Source organism: Strix aluco, chromosome 13, assembly GCF_031877795.1.
Source record: "Strix aluco isolate bStrAlu1 chromosome 13, bStrAlu1.hap1, whole genome shotgun sequence".
NCBI lineage: Eukaryota > Metazoa > Chordata > Aves > Strigiformes > Strigidae > Strix > Strix aluco.
This window is the reverse complement of record NC_133943.1, coordinates 2,137,724-2,154,192: the sequence shown is the minus strand read 5'-3', so window position 1 is coordinate 2,154,192 and position 16,469 is coordinate 2,137,724. Positions and strand designations below refer to the sequence as shown.

The 16,469-nt window shown below is 48.9% G+C and overlaps 1 protein-coding gene across 1 annotated transcript in view; it reads left to right on the top strand.

The window, feature by feature from the left end:
- The window catches only part of PDLIM4 (PDZ and LIM domain 4), a 53,447-nt gene that overhangs the window by 13,060 nt on the left and 23,918 nt on the right, over positions 1-16,469 (top strand). The window contains exons 2-3 of the mRNA XM_074838728.1: positions 1,747-1,898; positions 12,165-12,249. Of these exons, the coding sequence (XP_074694829.1) occupies positions 1,747-1,898; positions 12,165-12,249 (237 nt within the window). The remainder of the gene's footprint in view (positions 1-1,746; positions 1,899-12,164; positions 12,250-16,469) is intronic.

Below are 16,469 nucleotides of genomic sequence, written 5' to 3'. Positions count from 1 at the left end.
AACCCCAATGGGACAGAAATAAACCCCAGGGAAAAAGTAAACCTCTCCTGGGTTGCAATGTCCTGTGTCAGAGCTCTACAGCTAATGCATGCTGTGTTCAGAAATCCTCATGTTTGCTCCGAGCTGAGTCACTGCAGAGCCTGCGAGCAGGGAAGGAGTTGGCCAGGGGTTTTGGAGTGAAATAGCCCGGCTGAAACTATTGAAGAGCAAATGGCAAATGCTGATTTACTCTGACAACACAACAAAAGGCTTAATTCAGGCTGCCAGTTCCACTTAAAAGTAAAAAGTGGTTTGGAGCCCCTCAAACACCTTCAGGTTCCCGTTTCGGTGGTATTGGTGGCTGTAGTCGCACAGGGAGCGGCGCAGCACGTCTGGATTATGCCGGGTGCTTCTTGCTGCCTGTTTTACCGCCCTCAGTCCTGCCAGCAGCCCCGGTGCGATCCACAAAGGGCTTCAGTGGTACGACTAAATCTTCTTCAAATTCCCTATGAAAATAGAACTGGAGAAGGGGACATGTGCATGCCTCCATTTCTAAAAAGCTGCCTGTTTAAGGATGGCCTGTGGTGGTCAGTGGGCTTGTGGCCACCTGCTCCGTGGTGCTCGCCACTTGGTGTCTGGAAAGCTGTACGTGGTTCGTTAGCGTCTGATTGCTGCCGTGCACCAGCATAAGCTGTGTGTGAGGGGAGGTGGAGGACAGAGCAGTGATCCTCTTGCCTGGATCTTCTGAGCGGGGTGTGATGGAGCAGAGACCCATTGCCTCAGACAGGGGGGTTGTACCTGTGTAAATCAAAGCTAAACAGAATCGAAGCACCATCACACTCTAAATGTGGTGAAATACGAATAACCAAGTCAGACTTGCTGTATTTTCTCACTTGATAAACCGTGTTGTTGGTTAGTGGAGTGTTAGCAGATGCTCCAAGTGACTGAAGAGGAAATTAGAGGGCAAACACGTAGCTATTAAGAGTTTAAACAGACACATTTACCTGTCTTGCCTATGCCTTGCATCATTTTATATTATTGCAAAAATTAAAAAAACATTTGGGCTGATGTAAATGAAATGGTAATTTCTCAAGTAACATTTATGGGCTGCAGGATTGGTCTTATGGCTTACCACAAACAGTACCTGGACCTGTCATTAGTTCCTCAGGAAAGAAGTTACGGGTTTTGTAAGGATCTGGCATTCCTACAAAACCAGAAGGAAAGAGTTGTGGAGACTTAACGAGCTGCGTGATATTCCATGCAGGGCCAGAAAGAGACAAGTCATTTGAATGACGGTCAGGAAAAACTGATGTCAAATGTAGCCTCTCCACGGGAAGCATTTAGGGTGACTGCTCTCATCTTCTAATTACGCAGTTGGCCAAAGAGGAGGGTTTCGTGTGCTCTTTGGGGATTGACTCTCGCAGCATGATTTAAGGCCTGCAAGCCAAAGGAGTGTGAAGCATTTCTCTGGAAAGAAGGTATTGCGTTATTTCAAGCAAGAGACAAATCTGAAGAGAGGACTTGGTCGCACGCTGACTGGGGTTGACAGAAATCTCTTATTTAGAGCATTGTTGTAGAGGATGGCCCTTGGAGAACTGACCTGTGAGCCCTGGCTCTGACGTCCAACCTCTGGTAGATGCCTGGTAGGCAAAACACGTCTCCCTCAGAAATAACTATTCCCTTTATCTGCTGCTTATTCCAAGAAAACGGGACTTTTTTAAAAACCGAGCATTCTATTAAGTAACCCTTTTATTTTTCCCTGCTTAGATTAACCCTGGCAGTAAAGCAGCCATGGCAAACCTGTGCCCAGGAGATATTATTCTGGCAATTAATGGAGAGAGCACGGAGAACATGACACACCTAGAAGCACAAAACAAGATCAAAGCATGCATGGACCAGCTACTGCTCTCCGTGAACAGGTAGGTCCTCTTCTGTTTGATGTGCTCGTGTCAGCTTTGCTTGGCTCTTCTGCGGAAGGTTTGCAGTTGGCCCTGGAGCAGATGTGCCCTTAAGCTCAGTTCTTGGGGCGTCCTCGTGGTCTGTGTAATTGTTATGCATTTTTAAAAACAGTAAAACAAATTTTTTTAAAGATCACCAGTACAAAAATGGGTTCAGCTCATTTATATGTGTTGATTATCATTTATAGCTTGCAAGGCTTGTCCAGGCTGTGAGCTGGGTCAGATCCTTCAACCCAATGGAGGTTTTATCAACTCATGCAAGAGTAGTACTGGGATTGAAATCTCCTTTGGGCAAAGCCTCCCACTTCATTAACATCCATCTGTGATTTTTCCTAAACATCTGTTCAACGAATATACATTTCAAGGTCCTGCCAAATTCACTTTTTTAGAATATTTCGAAGCAAAATGTAGGCTTGGGGGTTTTTTTGCTTTCCATTGGAATTAATTCTGTAGTTAACAGTTCCTAATACAAATCACAAATTATCCAGGCAAAATGAGTGCTCCTTATAAGGCTCACAAATGGCTAATGTTATCTGTAATAGATTTAAATAAGTGTATACAATTTTCCACTTCAGATTAAAAAGGCATTTCCTGCTATAAAGAGCTATCACTTACTGTTTGTACTTCTCTTGGAAAACATGCAATTTCTGACTGGAAGCCTGGGCCGTGGGGAAGGAGCGCTGCCATAAATGGAGCAAAGCCTCGTTGGTTCCTCATGGTCCATCAGACAGCGGTGTCTGAGGTGAACGGCTGAAGCAGAGCCCCCTGAGCTCGGCCCGTGCTGTGGGGATGATGTGGCTTCAGCGTTAGGAAAGAAAGAAAAAAAGAAAACCAAGAAAACCCTTCATGCAGGTAGAATTTCCCGTAGCCGAGGAGAATGGTCATTTTGCTTCCCATTTGGAACACTTTTAGGGAGAGTGGATGGTCTTCTACCCCAAATGGGGGCTGTTCCTGGGGCAGGACGAGGGTTCCCCTCCTGGCTGTCCACAGGCTGGTGGAGCTCTCTTTGGAAGAGATGGAAATCCTCATGTAGAGACAGAAGGTTCTGGGGGAGCTACCAGCTTCTGAGGTGGTTTGGCAGCAGAACAACTTTGTCAGGAGTTAGGATAAAGTTTTGCTGAAAACAGCTTTCACCTGCAGCATGGCAGCATTTTAGTCTCATGTATGAGGGTTTCTGCTGTGTGAATTTATGGGCTGAATTCCCACTTTTACACCTCATTTTAGCCACTGGTTGGCTAAGATCGGACCGTTGACGACTACTCCTCCATGGGAGGAACATGGTACATGCCCAGCTTTCTGCTGGTGTCCACCCCATCTTCGTGGTTAGGAAGAGGTGCTTGAGTCTTGCTGGTGGTAGCTGTGACCTTACTGGTGGTGGTAGCTGCTACATCGGTGTACGTGGTGTCAGTAGTATTTCTGTGGAAGTGCATCTCCTCTCCAAAGAGGTGACTTCTTGCGTGGACACGGGTTGTGTCACACGGGTACAGCTCCGCTCCATCGCAAGAGGAGTGGGCGGAGGTCTCACACCAGTGCCTTGGTGGGGTTAATTCTGAGATGCAGAAATGTTCGTTAATGACCTCATGGTGGTCTGGAAGCTGCTGTGTGGGAGACTTCTGGCAGCAGGAGGGTCTGTGGCTTCAGGTTGGGTTTGCCCAACTCCACCTATCAAGGTGGATATTTTTAACTGTGAGACCTTGCAGCGTGTCCCCAGGAGTGGTGGATTCTCTATAGCAGATGTTGCTGGTGATGGCCCGCAGCCTTGCAGTGGTTTGTGGGAGAGGTGGCCTCGGCTTTACTAGGCAGGAAGGTAGGCAAGAGGATTGCGATGGCTTTGTCAGGCCTGAAAGTCTTCATAAATGCAGATTTTAAAGGCTTTTATATCTCAGGCAAAAATAAATGCTCAGGCTTTTGCTAGAGAGGAACAGACAGGCGCTGGTGACAGTGAGGAACTGTTCAGCGTGGGGTGGCTCCTCTCAGGGAGGAGATGGCACTGTTGGGTCAGTTGGGTGTCTCCTCCAAGAGCAAAACGTACCTTGGCTGTGCCCAGAGAAGCCTGTGGGAGTGGCTTTTCTCTTGACAGGAAAAACTGAATAGCTTCTTTTTTTCTACAGTAAGGACAGCAGCTCCAGTCATGCTCTATTAGGTCTATTTTTGGTTTGGCCCAAAACGAGTGCTCAGTGACATGGCTCTTGGATCTCTCTCCTGTTTCCCAAGCGACCTGTTGGATCCAGATGACCCTGCCCAGCTGTTAGTCACAGCTGGAAGCGTGGCTGGTGCTCCCTCCTCGGTGTGAGCAGATCCCTGCTCCGGGACCTGCCTCCTGGAGAGCAGGGTGACCTGGTGCTGGCGAGGGCACCACGTCCTGGGGCAGTGATGGGGATTTTGTTGGTTTCTGTGTGTGTCCAGCAGCTGCTGCTTGTCATGGCTGCGGGTCACCGCCCTGGACTCCGCTGTGAGGCTGAGCTCCAGGAAAATGCCACGTGAAGAGGCCTGGATTAGTATCTTCTCCCTCGGGCAGAAGGATGCTCTCCAAGCCGTGTCCTCTCTGCACACTGCCTTCAACAAAATATAGTTTGCAAATCAATGCAAGAAGTGGTTTTATTCTTTTAAATAAGTGTGTTTGTGTGAAATATATTTGAAATAATGAGCTTGTTTGGTTTATATCTTTAGTGAAGACACATGAAATTTGATTTTAATTCTGTTTTGCTTCCTCCAGCCGGGCTTGTGCGCTGAGGGAGGGCAGGGAGCCGGGCAGCGAAGGGCTTCCAGCCCTCTGGTGCTCTCTGGACTTCTTCCATCCCATGCCCTTTCTCCATGAACCCTTGACATTATGTGTTACCAAGATAGAGAACAAAATTGGTTTTGTTTCCAAACTGCAGTCAGTAAATGCCCTTTGACTAGAAAGTTCAGTAGGAAAATCAGAATGAGGAGAAAACATGTGGGGGAAGACAAGAAGGGGGAGTTACTGTGTGGTGTGACAGGATGTCCTGAGACCGACGTGGCCTCTCTGGGTTTCAGGGGTGCTGGGGATGCAGAGCACCCACGGAATTTGATGGGAGAAGATGCTGATTATCCTGTTAATCAAATTTGCTTCATGAAGACATTTGGATACACTGGTGGAGAAACAAGTAAAGAGCCAGGAGGACTGACTGTTTGTGGGTAGAATAAACAATTAGAGCGTAAAACTTTCCCACGCGGCGCAGGCAGTATCTCTCCCCTGTACTTGGGAGGCAACAACTGAAGTGAGTGGGATTTCTGTTGTGACACAAACTTTGGCCACAGTCAGGCGTGACCGTGTGGCCAGACCACAAATAGATCGGTGCATCTGTCATGAGCACAGCCTGTCGTTAGGAACATCACACTGGGTTTCGTTGTTTTTCTCCTACCCGGCTGCATGGCAGAATCTGTTCATCTGGTCAGTCTGGAAGGAGAAAAACTGAGAGTTTCTAATCAAAGGTGAACATGTAATTTCCAAACACTGTAACACACTCCCTGTGGCTCTGCTGGCTGGAGGACCCTGCCAGCTGCTGGGAAGCACATCTGCTCTGGCTTTGCTCTCTGGGAGCTGCACTGAGCTCTGACGGGAGCTGGGGGGGGGGTCAGTGGCACCAGGACCCCTGGGGAAATGAAGTTCTGAGGCAGCAGGAAAGATCTGCGGTGCAAACGGCATGGCTATGTGGGCAGAAAGGAACCACATCATTTCCTAGTGTACCTGGCACCATTGTACGACAGCTCCTGGGAAACTGGAGGAATATTTGTTTTCTCTCTTTGGGACACCCCAGTTTCCCTGGACTGGTTATGAATCCTGCAGGGCTGGGGGTGCAGCACTGAGGAGGGAGCTCTACAAATACGGGCTGTTGGATTGCAAAGAAAAGCAGAGCCCAGGGCAGCTCTGCAGCTGATCTTTCACATAATTTTGGGGAGGCTGAGGGAGACGGTGTCTGGAGGGCATCAGAACGCGCAGTGTGGTGAGAAGCTGGCAGAGCCTGGGCAGTGGTCACCTGGGATGGAAAAGCTGTTTTGTTTTCTAACAGTAACAAAGGATCCAGCAACACAGGTTTGATAAACCTCATCTGGATTCTCTGCAGTGATGTGTGTTCATGTGAACGAGTACTTGCACATTAAAACCAGTGTTATTTCTTCCAGTCAACCCTTTCTTATCCTGGAAGACAGTCAGTGTCCAGGCAAGTGCACACAAGCAGCTTGGGGCCCAGAGATAGCCAGCTCAGCAGCACAGCTTGCCCTGTTCTTGCTTACACATTACTGTGTATTTTCTTATCTCTTTTAAAGAAAGCCCTCCCAGGAACTTTGATCGTTAACATCTCTCGTGGTTATGCTGCAGCGCTGGTTGTTAGGGAAGACTTGTTACTTCAAATCGGGTCATGCCTCAAAGAAAAGCAGCCATAAAATTGGGTTGGAGCTGTGCTTCGCTGAAACCACCACTTGAGAACAGAGGGTTGAGCACCCAAAGGACCTCAGGCGCTGGACAGGAGACCTTGTGGCATCACCGATGCTGTTCCTGCTGACGCACACGGCTGGAAAGTCCTTGGCAGCACTGTCCAGACCTGCCCGTCTGTGCCAGAGGGGGAAGGCAAGCCTGAAAGCTTTCTCTGAAGCTTTTGTTGTCTGCCAGCTGGGACAGTGAAGGCTTGTGCTGCATCCTTCCTGGAAGAGCTGGCCCCAAGCCCACAGTGGGAAAACTGCCGGGAAGGGGATGTTACAGCTTTTCAAGTGTGGTGAGGGCTGTGGCTCTCCTGTGTCCTCTGCAGCCCAGAGTGTTGGTGTCTGAGGCTGCCCCTGCTCTCAGGCTGGGCTAACATACATTTCTTTTTTCTAAATTCTCTACTCTGTCCTTTATCAGGGACTTTAAGTGCTCTTGGGGTGGTTCTCCCTCCTTTGCACCCCCATTCTCTAACGCCTTTCTTGGCTAGCCCCTGTTCCCCCTGAAGTGTTTTGTCCGGCTTCATCAGGTTGTGCTTTGCCCTGAGATGTGCAGGGCTGTTTCTAGGCAGCGGTGCTGTGAAAAGCAAAGCAGCACAGTAGCTTTACTGTTCCAAAACGGAGTGGAGGAAAATCCTCATCAGCTCATGAAAGGAGTCGATAGAAGTAACCGATGCTCGTGTGGGTGCTGATGTAACGTGTGAGGAATTACCACGACATCCCCATAACAAGGGGTGGGCGTTCAGGTCGTGGTTAATAGCTCTGAAATGCAAGGCCAGGAGTTCAAGTGGGCTTAGTAAGGCTGGAGCAGTGCCTGACACCTGGGCTGCGGGGGGAGGCGCTGATGGTGCTGATGAAGACTCAGCGGGTCGGTTTGGGGTGCCCTGATGATAAATCAGCCCCTTCCAGTGTTGTCACCCAGCTGTTGAATCCCAAGCCAAGGGAGCACGGGGTCTGCTCCGCCTGCCTTACTGGTACCTGCAAGGGAGGGTAAGGGCAGGTATGTGGCAGCTGGTTGGAGAAGATCCCAGGTGTTAAGCAGACCTGTGAATTATTACTCACAGAAATGTGGTATGGAGAGCTTGGTATTTAGCCACAAAATGTATGCATTTGACTGGCGGCCAAGGATTTCAGAGTTTTAAATAATTTAAATGTGTGGATAAGGATGATCACATGGTAGAACTTGTTCTCTTTCTTTTTTTCTCACTCTGAAGTTGTCTCTAAGTTACACAGATGAAGAAATTCCTTATCAGGCAAGAACTGTGCTTTCTGGTTCCTCCGCCCTGGGAGTAACGTGGTCATATTTCTGTGATGTGCAGGAAGGAATTCATGTGTGTTGTGAGACTTTTCAGAGGAAAAAAAAAAAAAAAAATTTGATGCCGTTCTTCCCAGTCCAATCCAATCACAGCTGTTTCTTATGGGGCTGGGTGGGTGCTTGAGGCCTGCCTGGCCCCAGGCGCAGCCAGGGACCCTGGGGTGGTTGCGCTGTGTTTATTTCCTGACTGTAGTGTCAAAGCGTAAGTCCTCAAAGGTTCAGCTTTGGTTCTTTCTATCTAAAATAAATCCTGGAAGCAGTTTCTTACCCCTCCGTCTGGTGTGTGTGTGCTGCAGGAGCAGCCCTGCTGGGCCCTCGCCCATGGAGGGAAGGTATTTTGGAGATGGTAACTCTTCTTTTTAAATAGCAGCTGGGGAGAAACCCCTGCCCAACTCTGGGAGCTGCTTTGCTCTGTGCAACCCTGGCAGACAAGAGGCTGGGGAGAAAGCAAGGCGGTGTGTGTGGGCTAGGAAACCCCAAATTGTTTTAGAGACAGCGATGGCGTGCAGCGTTGCCCTGGCAGTACGGGTCGGGTTTGCTCTCGTTTGCTTGAGGCTGAGTGACCATGAGGCTCGTGGCCGGGAGCTGTGCCCTGCCTTGGGGTGGATAACCTTGGGGTGGCTTCCCAGGGCACGAGCAGCCTGCGGAGAGCCCCCATGGACCCGTGTGCCGTTACGCTTCTGCTCCGAGTTGGCTCGGAGAGTTGGAGTATGAAGATTTTCTATTTATTGCTGCTCTCTGTACAGAGAGGGAGCTTCTCTGGAAGTTTCTATGGGAGAAAGCCCAGTAATGAGTTTACTGGATGTGTAGCCCCAAAAGTCCCTGGAACATCCCATAACTGATGTTCTTCCGAGCCCTCCTCCCACCTCCCCCAGCTCGTGGAGCTTTTGTTGGGGTCTGTTTGCTGCTGGAGGATGGGAAGGATGGCAGTGTATGATGTTCTCAAGTTTCCAGTAAAAGTACAACTGAAAAAGTGAATCACAGCTTCCCCTCCAGAGCTCCTCGAGGACTAATAGAGAGGAAAACCGGCAGCTTTCCAGAGCCTCGATACACAGCGATGGTTTCAGCCGAGAGGAATGAACAAGGAGAGATCCCACAACTTTTCCTTTGCGTACCCAGGATGAGCCGGGTCCATTGGGGCACTCAGCAGAGCTCAGCTCCTGTTCCTGTTCACCAGCCTGTGCAAACGTGGACAGGACTATACAGATTGGGGTGAAATACAGTGATTTGGTGGTTCTGGAGGTTTGCGTAGCTGTCGCCTGCTCACACCTGCGTGGCTGCACAACAGCAGACGGCGGCGGCCCAAGTCCGGTCTGGCACTTTCCCAAGTGCTAAATGTTAGTTTATAAGGGGATGGAGAAATCAGAAATTCAATAAGACCCAGGAATTCTTGCAATTTAGAAGCAGCTCTACAAATGTAGAGAGCAAGACTTGCAGATCATTACCAGGTGAAAAAACATTTTGGTAAAATATGTGAGCATGTGCAAGTAATCTTTTGAGAATGACATTGAATCTTTTAGAAAACAAATGGTGGGATAAAAGGTGTCTGCAACTTTGGTTTTTTTAGTTATGTCTTGTTAATGGATCCGTTTCCCACGAAGCCCCGTGTTGAAGGCCTAGCACTAACCTAGGTCAAGTTATTTTTTTTAGGATTGTCCCAGCAGCCATTAAAATAGAGTAGAGCGTTGTTAGTGCAGGGTAATGATTTCCACATAGCTGACTTTAATCCCCTACAACACATCTGAAAACACTTTCCCTGTCCTCGAGCTGTAAATTAAACGACTCGGAACATTTGAGTGCGACGTCTGATCTCTCACCCATTACGTTAGAAGAGCGTGATTAGTTTTTGCTGTTGCCTAAACACAAAGCTCTGACTGTTGGTAGCATGAACCTGCTGCCAGGGTGGCTTGGGGTGCCCATGCTGACCCCAAGGTCCCACTGATCCAGGGCTTGCTCGGCTTCCCTGTCCTGGGGGGCTGCAGGGACCCCCCTTCTGCTGCTGGTGCTGCCAGGGAGCAGGGCAGGGGGGTGTTCCTGCAGCTGGGAGTTGGGTGTGAGCTCAGAGCATCAGCCCCTTTGGCAGTAGCTGCCCATGGCATCATACTCTGTCAGAGTCACCTCTTAATTATTTCAGATTACCTCGTATTCTGCTGTTCCTGGGGAAAGGAGGGAGTCTCGTGTAAGCATGAACACTTATCAAACTTACGACTTGCATTTCTGTTTGAGGCTGGTGTTTCTCCCAGCCCCCTTTGCTTTGCCTTTGAAAGTGCCAAATAGAACCTAAATTGTGCTGTATCAGCTTAATTTCAGAGTCGTTCAAGTGGAAGCTGTGGCTGAGGTGAGGCTGGCTTTGTTCAGGCCACTGCTGGCAGCTGTGCGGGGCTGTCTTGCTTACACCAAGAACTTTTGAACGCTCTGAAGAACTGATGGTGAAGCCCTGAGTTTAATCATTAAAAGCACAAACTATGAAGGGGCTTTCTACATCAAACCAAAGTCTGGCCGTGACTTGCATGGGGTGTGAAGACACCTAGAATGATGTTTGAAAACACAAGTTTAGCTGCTTTCTGGTACAGGCAGTGTGCTCTTTGTTCATCAGGGTATGGCGAACTGGGAAACTCCAACGAGAAAATACTGGTAGTACTGGTGACTGAAGGAAGTAGTTTCACACGGAGCCAATTTGCTGCTATTGTTCTTATCTTCTGCAATGTAAATCGCTTTCTGAATCTTGGTTCTTTTTTAGTGGCAAATTGAAGTCTTCAGGGATCCTTCAGGCTGTGTTTGGCCTGTGGGCTCCAGAGCTGAGCGATGGGGAATGTTGTAACTGCCCCTTCTCAGCGGCACACATCAGGCTGATTCAATGTAGGGAATAAAGCACGGAAATTATAATGGTGATCTCTGCCAATGTAATTAGGCATTTTCATTGTTCTGGGCCTCCGGATGAAATTCTCAATGTGGAAGCAATATACACAGCACTGGATTGTGGCAAAAAGCGAGCTGGGATTGCTAGGAATGCTGCTGTTCTGGGAAGGACTGTTTGTCCCACCAAAAACAGTTGGAGAGACCCACTTAAAGTGAATTGTCCCAGCCTAAAATTAACTAATTACAGTAAAGATAATTTATCAGAATAAGACATCTAGCTATGAGAAAGAGCATGTATTTCCCTGTTGAAAAAGCTGTGATGGTAGTACTGAGTAGTGGTTTGGAACAAAAAAAGCCTTAAATCCTCAGGGGATGGATCCAAAGTGTGTTAAAGGGGTCAAGAAGTCTTTGCTTTTGAGAGGTTTTGGACCAGACCCTGAATTTGGAAAGGCAGGTTTGTAAGCTGACTGGTTTGGCTGCAAAATACCAAAGGTAAAAAATCACCTCAAGGATTCCTGGGTTAAAACCATGCTCCTTATTTTTCAAACTTGGACTCTGGAGATAATTAAACCAAAGCTGAATGTGGTATGTGGCAGGAGCCGGAGTCCGACGAAGGGTGCGTGGCCGCAGCGAGTGATCTGTGTCTATTGGAACAAGACCTCCCCTTTTCATGAAGTGGTGCACATGCAGATTGTGAGGATAAACAGAATAGTTTGTGTTTGCAAACTTTATCTTGTACTTCATGCAGTTTCCATCTCCCAACTCCACCTCTTAGCATCCAGAAAAGCCTGTGTATGTGCCTGCTGGACCTTGCCCGGGCCCCTGCAGCTGCCTCGTGCCCTGAGCGTGGGAGAGGACGGCCACACTGGAGACTGCATCCCAGCCGTGCCCCCAGATGCCTCTGCGGGGAAAAAATGATCAGGCACATGGAAAATCTTTGGACAGTGGCAGCGCCCTGCTCTGACTTGGCAGGACTGAAGATGCATTTGCGAATGGAAACTGTATTTTTAGGGCTTTTTCTATCTGGCACCTGTTGAAAGGGTCAAGATGATTCATACAGGGTCATGTAAGCCTTCTCCCTGAAATACATTTATATAATTCCTGCTGTGGTCTAGTATATAAGCCTGCCAGGGAATGCATATATATATATATATACACACACATAGATATGTATATATATATACACACACACAATCAGAATACATTTCAGGATGCAGGGCCAGAATAAAGAGGCAAAGCCAGGACTATGCAAAACAAGAACCACCACAAGCCTGTTGACTGATTTCTTGAACTGAACTAAGTTTATATCTTAAACTCCGCACCAAGTGGGAGCTTGTAGTTCAAGAACGGTTTTGGGCTTTGTGGTTTTAATAGCCTGGAACTGGCATCTTCTCTATTCACCATTGTACTATTTCTGAGGATAATTTTAGATGAACACATAGATATTTTCATTCCCTGGTGGGCCTATATATTATACATATGTTTGGGTTTTGTTGGGTTTTTTTAAGAAGTTTGATTTTTTTTTTTTTTTTTGTAGCTGTTTGGGGTTTTGTTTGGGTTTTTTAATATTTTTAAAGCAATTTAAGTTGAGTTTACTGAATTTCCCATTGCAGAGCCGAAGGGAAGACCTGGTCACCCCCTGTTCTGGAAGATGGCAAGGCTCAAGCGTACCGGATCAACGTAGAGCCGGAACCGCAGGTACGGCAGCAGCAGCCCTGCACACAGGCTGCTCTCCCAACTTGTTTTTCTGGGGAGAGGAGATCCATATCTGGAATCTGGGAAGCCCTCTGCTCTGCCTGCAGTCCTTCCAGAGGTTAAGGAGTTTCTGTGTGTGGTTTTAAAACGTCGTGTTCGTTAGACTTTTCCGCGCAGGTCTCGCTGTGCTTTCCTTGGGCTGGTAAAGCTCAGGCTGCTGTGGTGAACCAGATCCCTGAACTGATCTGGCTTAAACCCAGCTCTGTAATTGTCCTCCACCCAAGTTAGGCTTTGTTGAATCAGCTTGCCAGTGGCACGAGGAGGCTGGGCCGTGCTGCTGGGTGGGCAGCACCCAGCACCAGACCCCCCTCGAGGCCAGTGACCAAGCTCGTGGTCAGCATTATTTTTTCTGGGGCTGTTGGAAGCCTTCCTAAGGGTGCTGCCCGCTGCCTGTCCTTCCTGCAGCACAGCACACCTGGGGGCTGTTTGCATCTGCCCCGGCCGACGTGCCTCTGTCTCGGCTGCTTCCAAAATCCACCGCACCCTCCTAATCCCGTGGCAGTGATTCACTTCACGTGGTGGTAGATGTTATATTTCTTTTGTAATAGTCTCTTTTTTTTTTTTTCCTGTCTCACTCCTTTCTCTTCCTTCTCTCTGTTTTGCAGCTTGTCTCTTCCCTCTGTCTTCATCTCTCTTCACTCCTGCCAGCACTCTGCCTGCAGCCTGCCCTGCCTTCCCACCCTGGGGTCTCTCAGAGCTGGGGTGAGGGCAGCGCTGTCTCCAGCAGCAGCCTGCTACCAGGAGGTGGATGGAGCTGGACAGATCTCCATCTTTCGTATCCATCTCTTGACTAATAGCTCGTTAGCGAGGTCAAAGATGACTCTCGTTCTGCTTTGGCTCCTCAAAGGGAAGATCAACAGTGTCTCACTCCTCCCTTTCTACCTCCGAGTTACCTGACTGTTGGGTTTGTGGGTGATACTGTAGAGGTATCTGAGAAATGAGGAGGAGATGAGGAGGAGGGGATGGGGCCGGGGGGAGCTCCTGCTGCCTTGCTCTTCCTCAGGTGAGTGCTGAGCTGATGCACATGCTGCAGGCTTTCCCAGGGCACATGAGGTTATGGATGGCAGGACTGAAGTCTGCTGAGACTTCTCATGGCTGCAGGTTGGCCAACCCCTCCCAGAGCACTGGCGGAGGCACCAGAGCTGCCTGCAAGCTTCAGAAAACAAAAGTATATCAGTTCGGGCTGACAAAAAAAAAAAAAAAACAACAAAACACAACAACCCCGCAATTGCCACAGCAACACAGCAGCACTGTTGTGCCAATGCTGAGTGCTCAGACATTGCTCATACAGTTCCCTTCTCCACAAAGGTGGTTTGTGTTATGGGCTGTTTCACCAGAGTTTTTTTCTCCAGCCCTTGCACAGTGCCCACGTGCAGATGCTGCTGGCTGAGCTCTGCTGCTCGTTCCTAGAGGTTGCTCTTCATGTGTCCTGACAAGGGTCCCAGGGCCCTCCCACAGCCCTTCCTTGGCTCAGTCCAGAAGGAATAAAAGACCTGTGAGGGTGGATGAGGGTGGGATGATGCTCCGAGGAGCGGCGTTGGCCTCGTTTCCCTTTGAGCAGCAGGGAGATGGCACTGACAGCAGAGACGTTGCCAAATGACAAGGATGGGGTTAAGATTCTCCAAACCCTATGAAGAGCAGACCCACATGGTCACAGCTATGAGTGTTGGTCATTGCAGCCCTGTGACAGATCAGTAGAACTTGCAAATACTCTGCATCCCTGCCCCGGGGCAGCGGGGAGAGCGGCAGCAGAACGGCAGCACCAGCAAACCCGCCCCAGTATCGCACGCGAGCGACTCGTGGGTCTGCTCGTCTTTGCTGCCCTGACTGACAGAGGAGGGTGATCTGTGTGCTTGGGCTTTGAGTTCTGGCCATGTTTGCTTCATTAATCAATTACAGCAATCTTTTTTGACAGCTATTTTTTCTTAATAGACTTTGATGTGCCCAAAATCCTATGAATAATATTAAATAAGGACCAAATGTGCAGCAGTTCCGCTGCCAGATACAACATTTCTGAGGTTTAATGCAGATTGGATTTGAATCTGAGTATTAATATATGTTACATATGGATCCTTTTAAAAATTAGACAGTTACATAGAATATAATGAGGGGGTAGAGATGGATTTTCCTGAATCCAGACCTGCGCTGAAAATGTCTAAATCTGTGGAGTACTCAGTGTGTCTGTGGCCGGGCACCGAGAGGGGCGTACGGGCAAGGATACACAGGTACAGACAGCAGGTTCCTGCTTTTGCTTTCTTTTTTCAGTGGCTGTATCTCCACATTGTCTCGCTTAAGGGCTTTTCTGGTCTCCCAGAGAGGAGGTGAAGGAGACACCACACGCACTCTTGTGGTGGTTCCACCCTCAATGTGCTGGTTGACTCTTCTCCCTCCCCAAACTGCCTGTACCACAAGCGTGGTTCGCTCTGCTCAGAACGTGTGGCAGTAGCTGTCCTAACCCCCGTGTTAGGGCAAACGTCCTCTGACTTGCAGGATGCTAAGGGTGAGCATCGGCACCCAAGAGTGTGGGTGCTTGCAGCCACGTCCTGTCCCCCAGGAGTGGAGATCGGAGCGGTGCCGTGTGACCCAGGGCTGTCCTGTGCTGATGTCATTCAGCCCCTGTAGCAAAAGCATTTACTAGATTGTGAGAGAGAAAAGAGTCGTTGTAAAGTAATAGCTTGGCTCAAAACGTGCAACCTTTAGGTGTACTTCCTCGCATCTGGAAAAAAGCAATCTGCTTTGAAACACAGGGGAAAAAAATTCTGCTGGAATTCTGCTCTCGAATCACAAAAATAGGTTTGGGGTTGCCCTTGAAAAGGGTTTTGAGAGTTTGACCCCAAGTGGCCTTTCCAGTAACGTGGAGTGCATGTCTTTCCTTCTCCCAGGTTTTACTCTATCAAGTTTTCCATTGTACTGGGCAAAGAGGTCTTGAAAGTTTTGACTTGTGACTACAGTAATTCTTGCTAGAGGCCCTGAAACACGTGAACATAAGCTGAATGCCTAAATCTGTGATTTCTAGGAAAGCATGTACCCTATAATTACATTTTAGTTTATTTAGGTGCAATCTTTCTCTCGAAGGCAGTGAGGCTTGCTTTTTTGTGCTGGAGAACCTGCAAGGTATGGATCAGCTGTTGAGCTCTCCTGTCCTCTCTTTCTACATCTGTCGTGGTTTGTCAGATGAGTTTTGCGGAAAATCTCTATTTGGAGACCAAGAATGGAACCAATCCTCCTCTTTAAAACTTTGGTTAATGCCATGACTGCAGGGAATAACTGCCCTCACAGCTGAAGAAGCTGGAAGTGGAGAGAGCTGCTTGTTCACAACCAGCAGAAATTTCAGTGAACAGGATGCTTGTGAGTCACCTTGGTGAAATAATACTTTTAAAAAAAGCAGACTTTGGTTATCAGTTAGTTACACTATGCGAGTCTGCCCTTAACAGCAAGGGTTTGTAGAGGAGGATGCAAATTCAGTGACGTTCAGACTTGCATCCTAAATAATGAAGGGCTGCGTCTTTGTCAGACCTGGCCATGGGGGGGACGCACGGGGATGCTGGGGGGTGGCTCGGTGCTCTCCAGCCAGTTGTCGACGTCAGGATCGCCGTCACGCAGACGTGACATCACTGCTGACGTCTTGGGATCTCTGGACTCGCTTTGCCACCGACTGTTCACCCGGTGTTGGCGTCACCGAGGGCCCCGGCTCCCCCCTCCCTGGCAGACTGGGAGAGCAGGAGCACTGATCTATCAGTTTCTGGAAATCCTGCTGTCTTCAGCTTCTTGCAGCATGAGCTCGCTAGTCAAAATACTGCCATGTGGTGCTAATAAAAGGAGAGGATGTTTGTTTTCTTGACCATTCCCATACTGCCAGAATTGGCAGCTTTCTGGCTGGGGGGGCTGGAAATGTGGGCTTCGGGCCTTGGGGCAGAGCCCCGTCAGTGCTAATTGACAGTAGATCAGGTGTCTGGGTGTGAGAATAATTGCAGCAGAAATTAAATTGGCAGCGTGTAGCCAGAGCTGGAAGAGGATGAGTCCTCCCAAACGTGGACGCTTGGCTAAAATAAGCTACATGGGGTGGAAAGGCTGGGTTGAAAGGCTGGGTTTCCTCCGGTGTCCGGAGAGGGAGAGGCACTTCCTCAGCCCCATTCCCACAGGAATGGCATCCCAGTGCCACC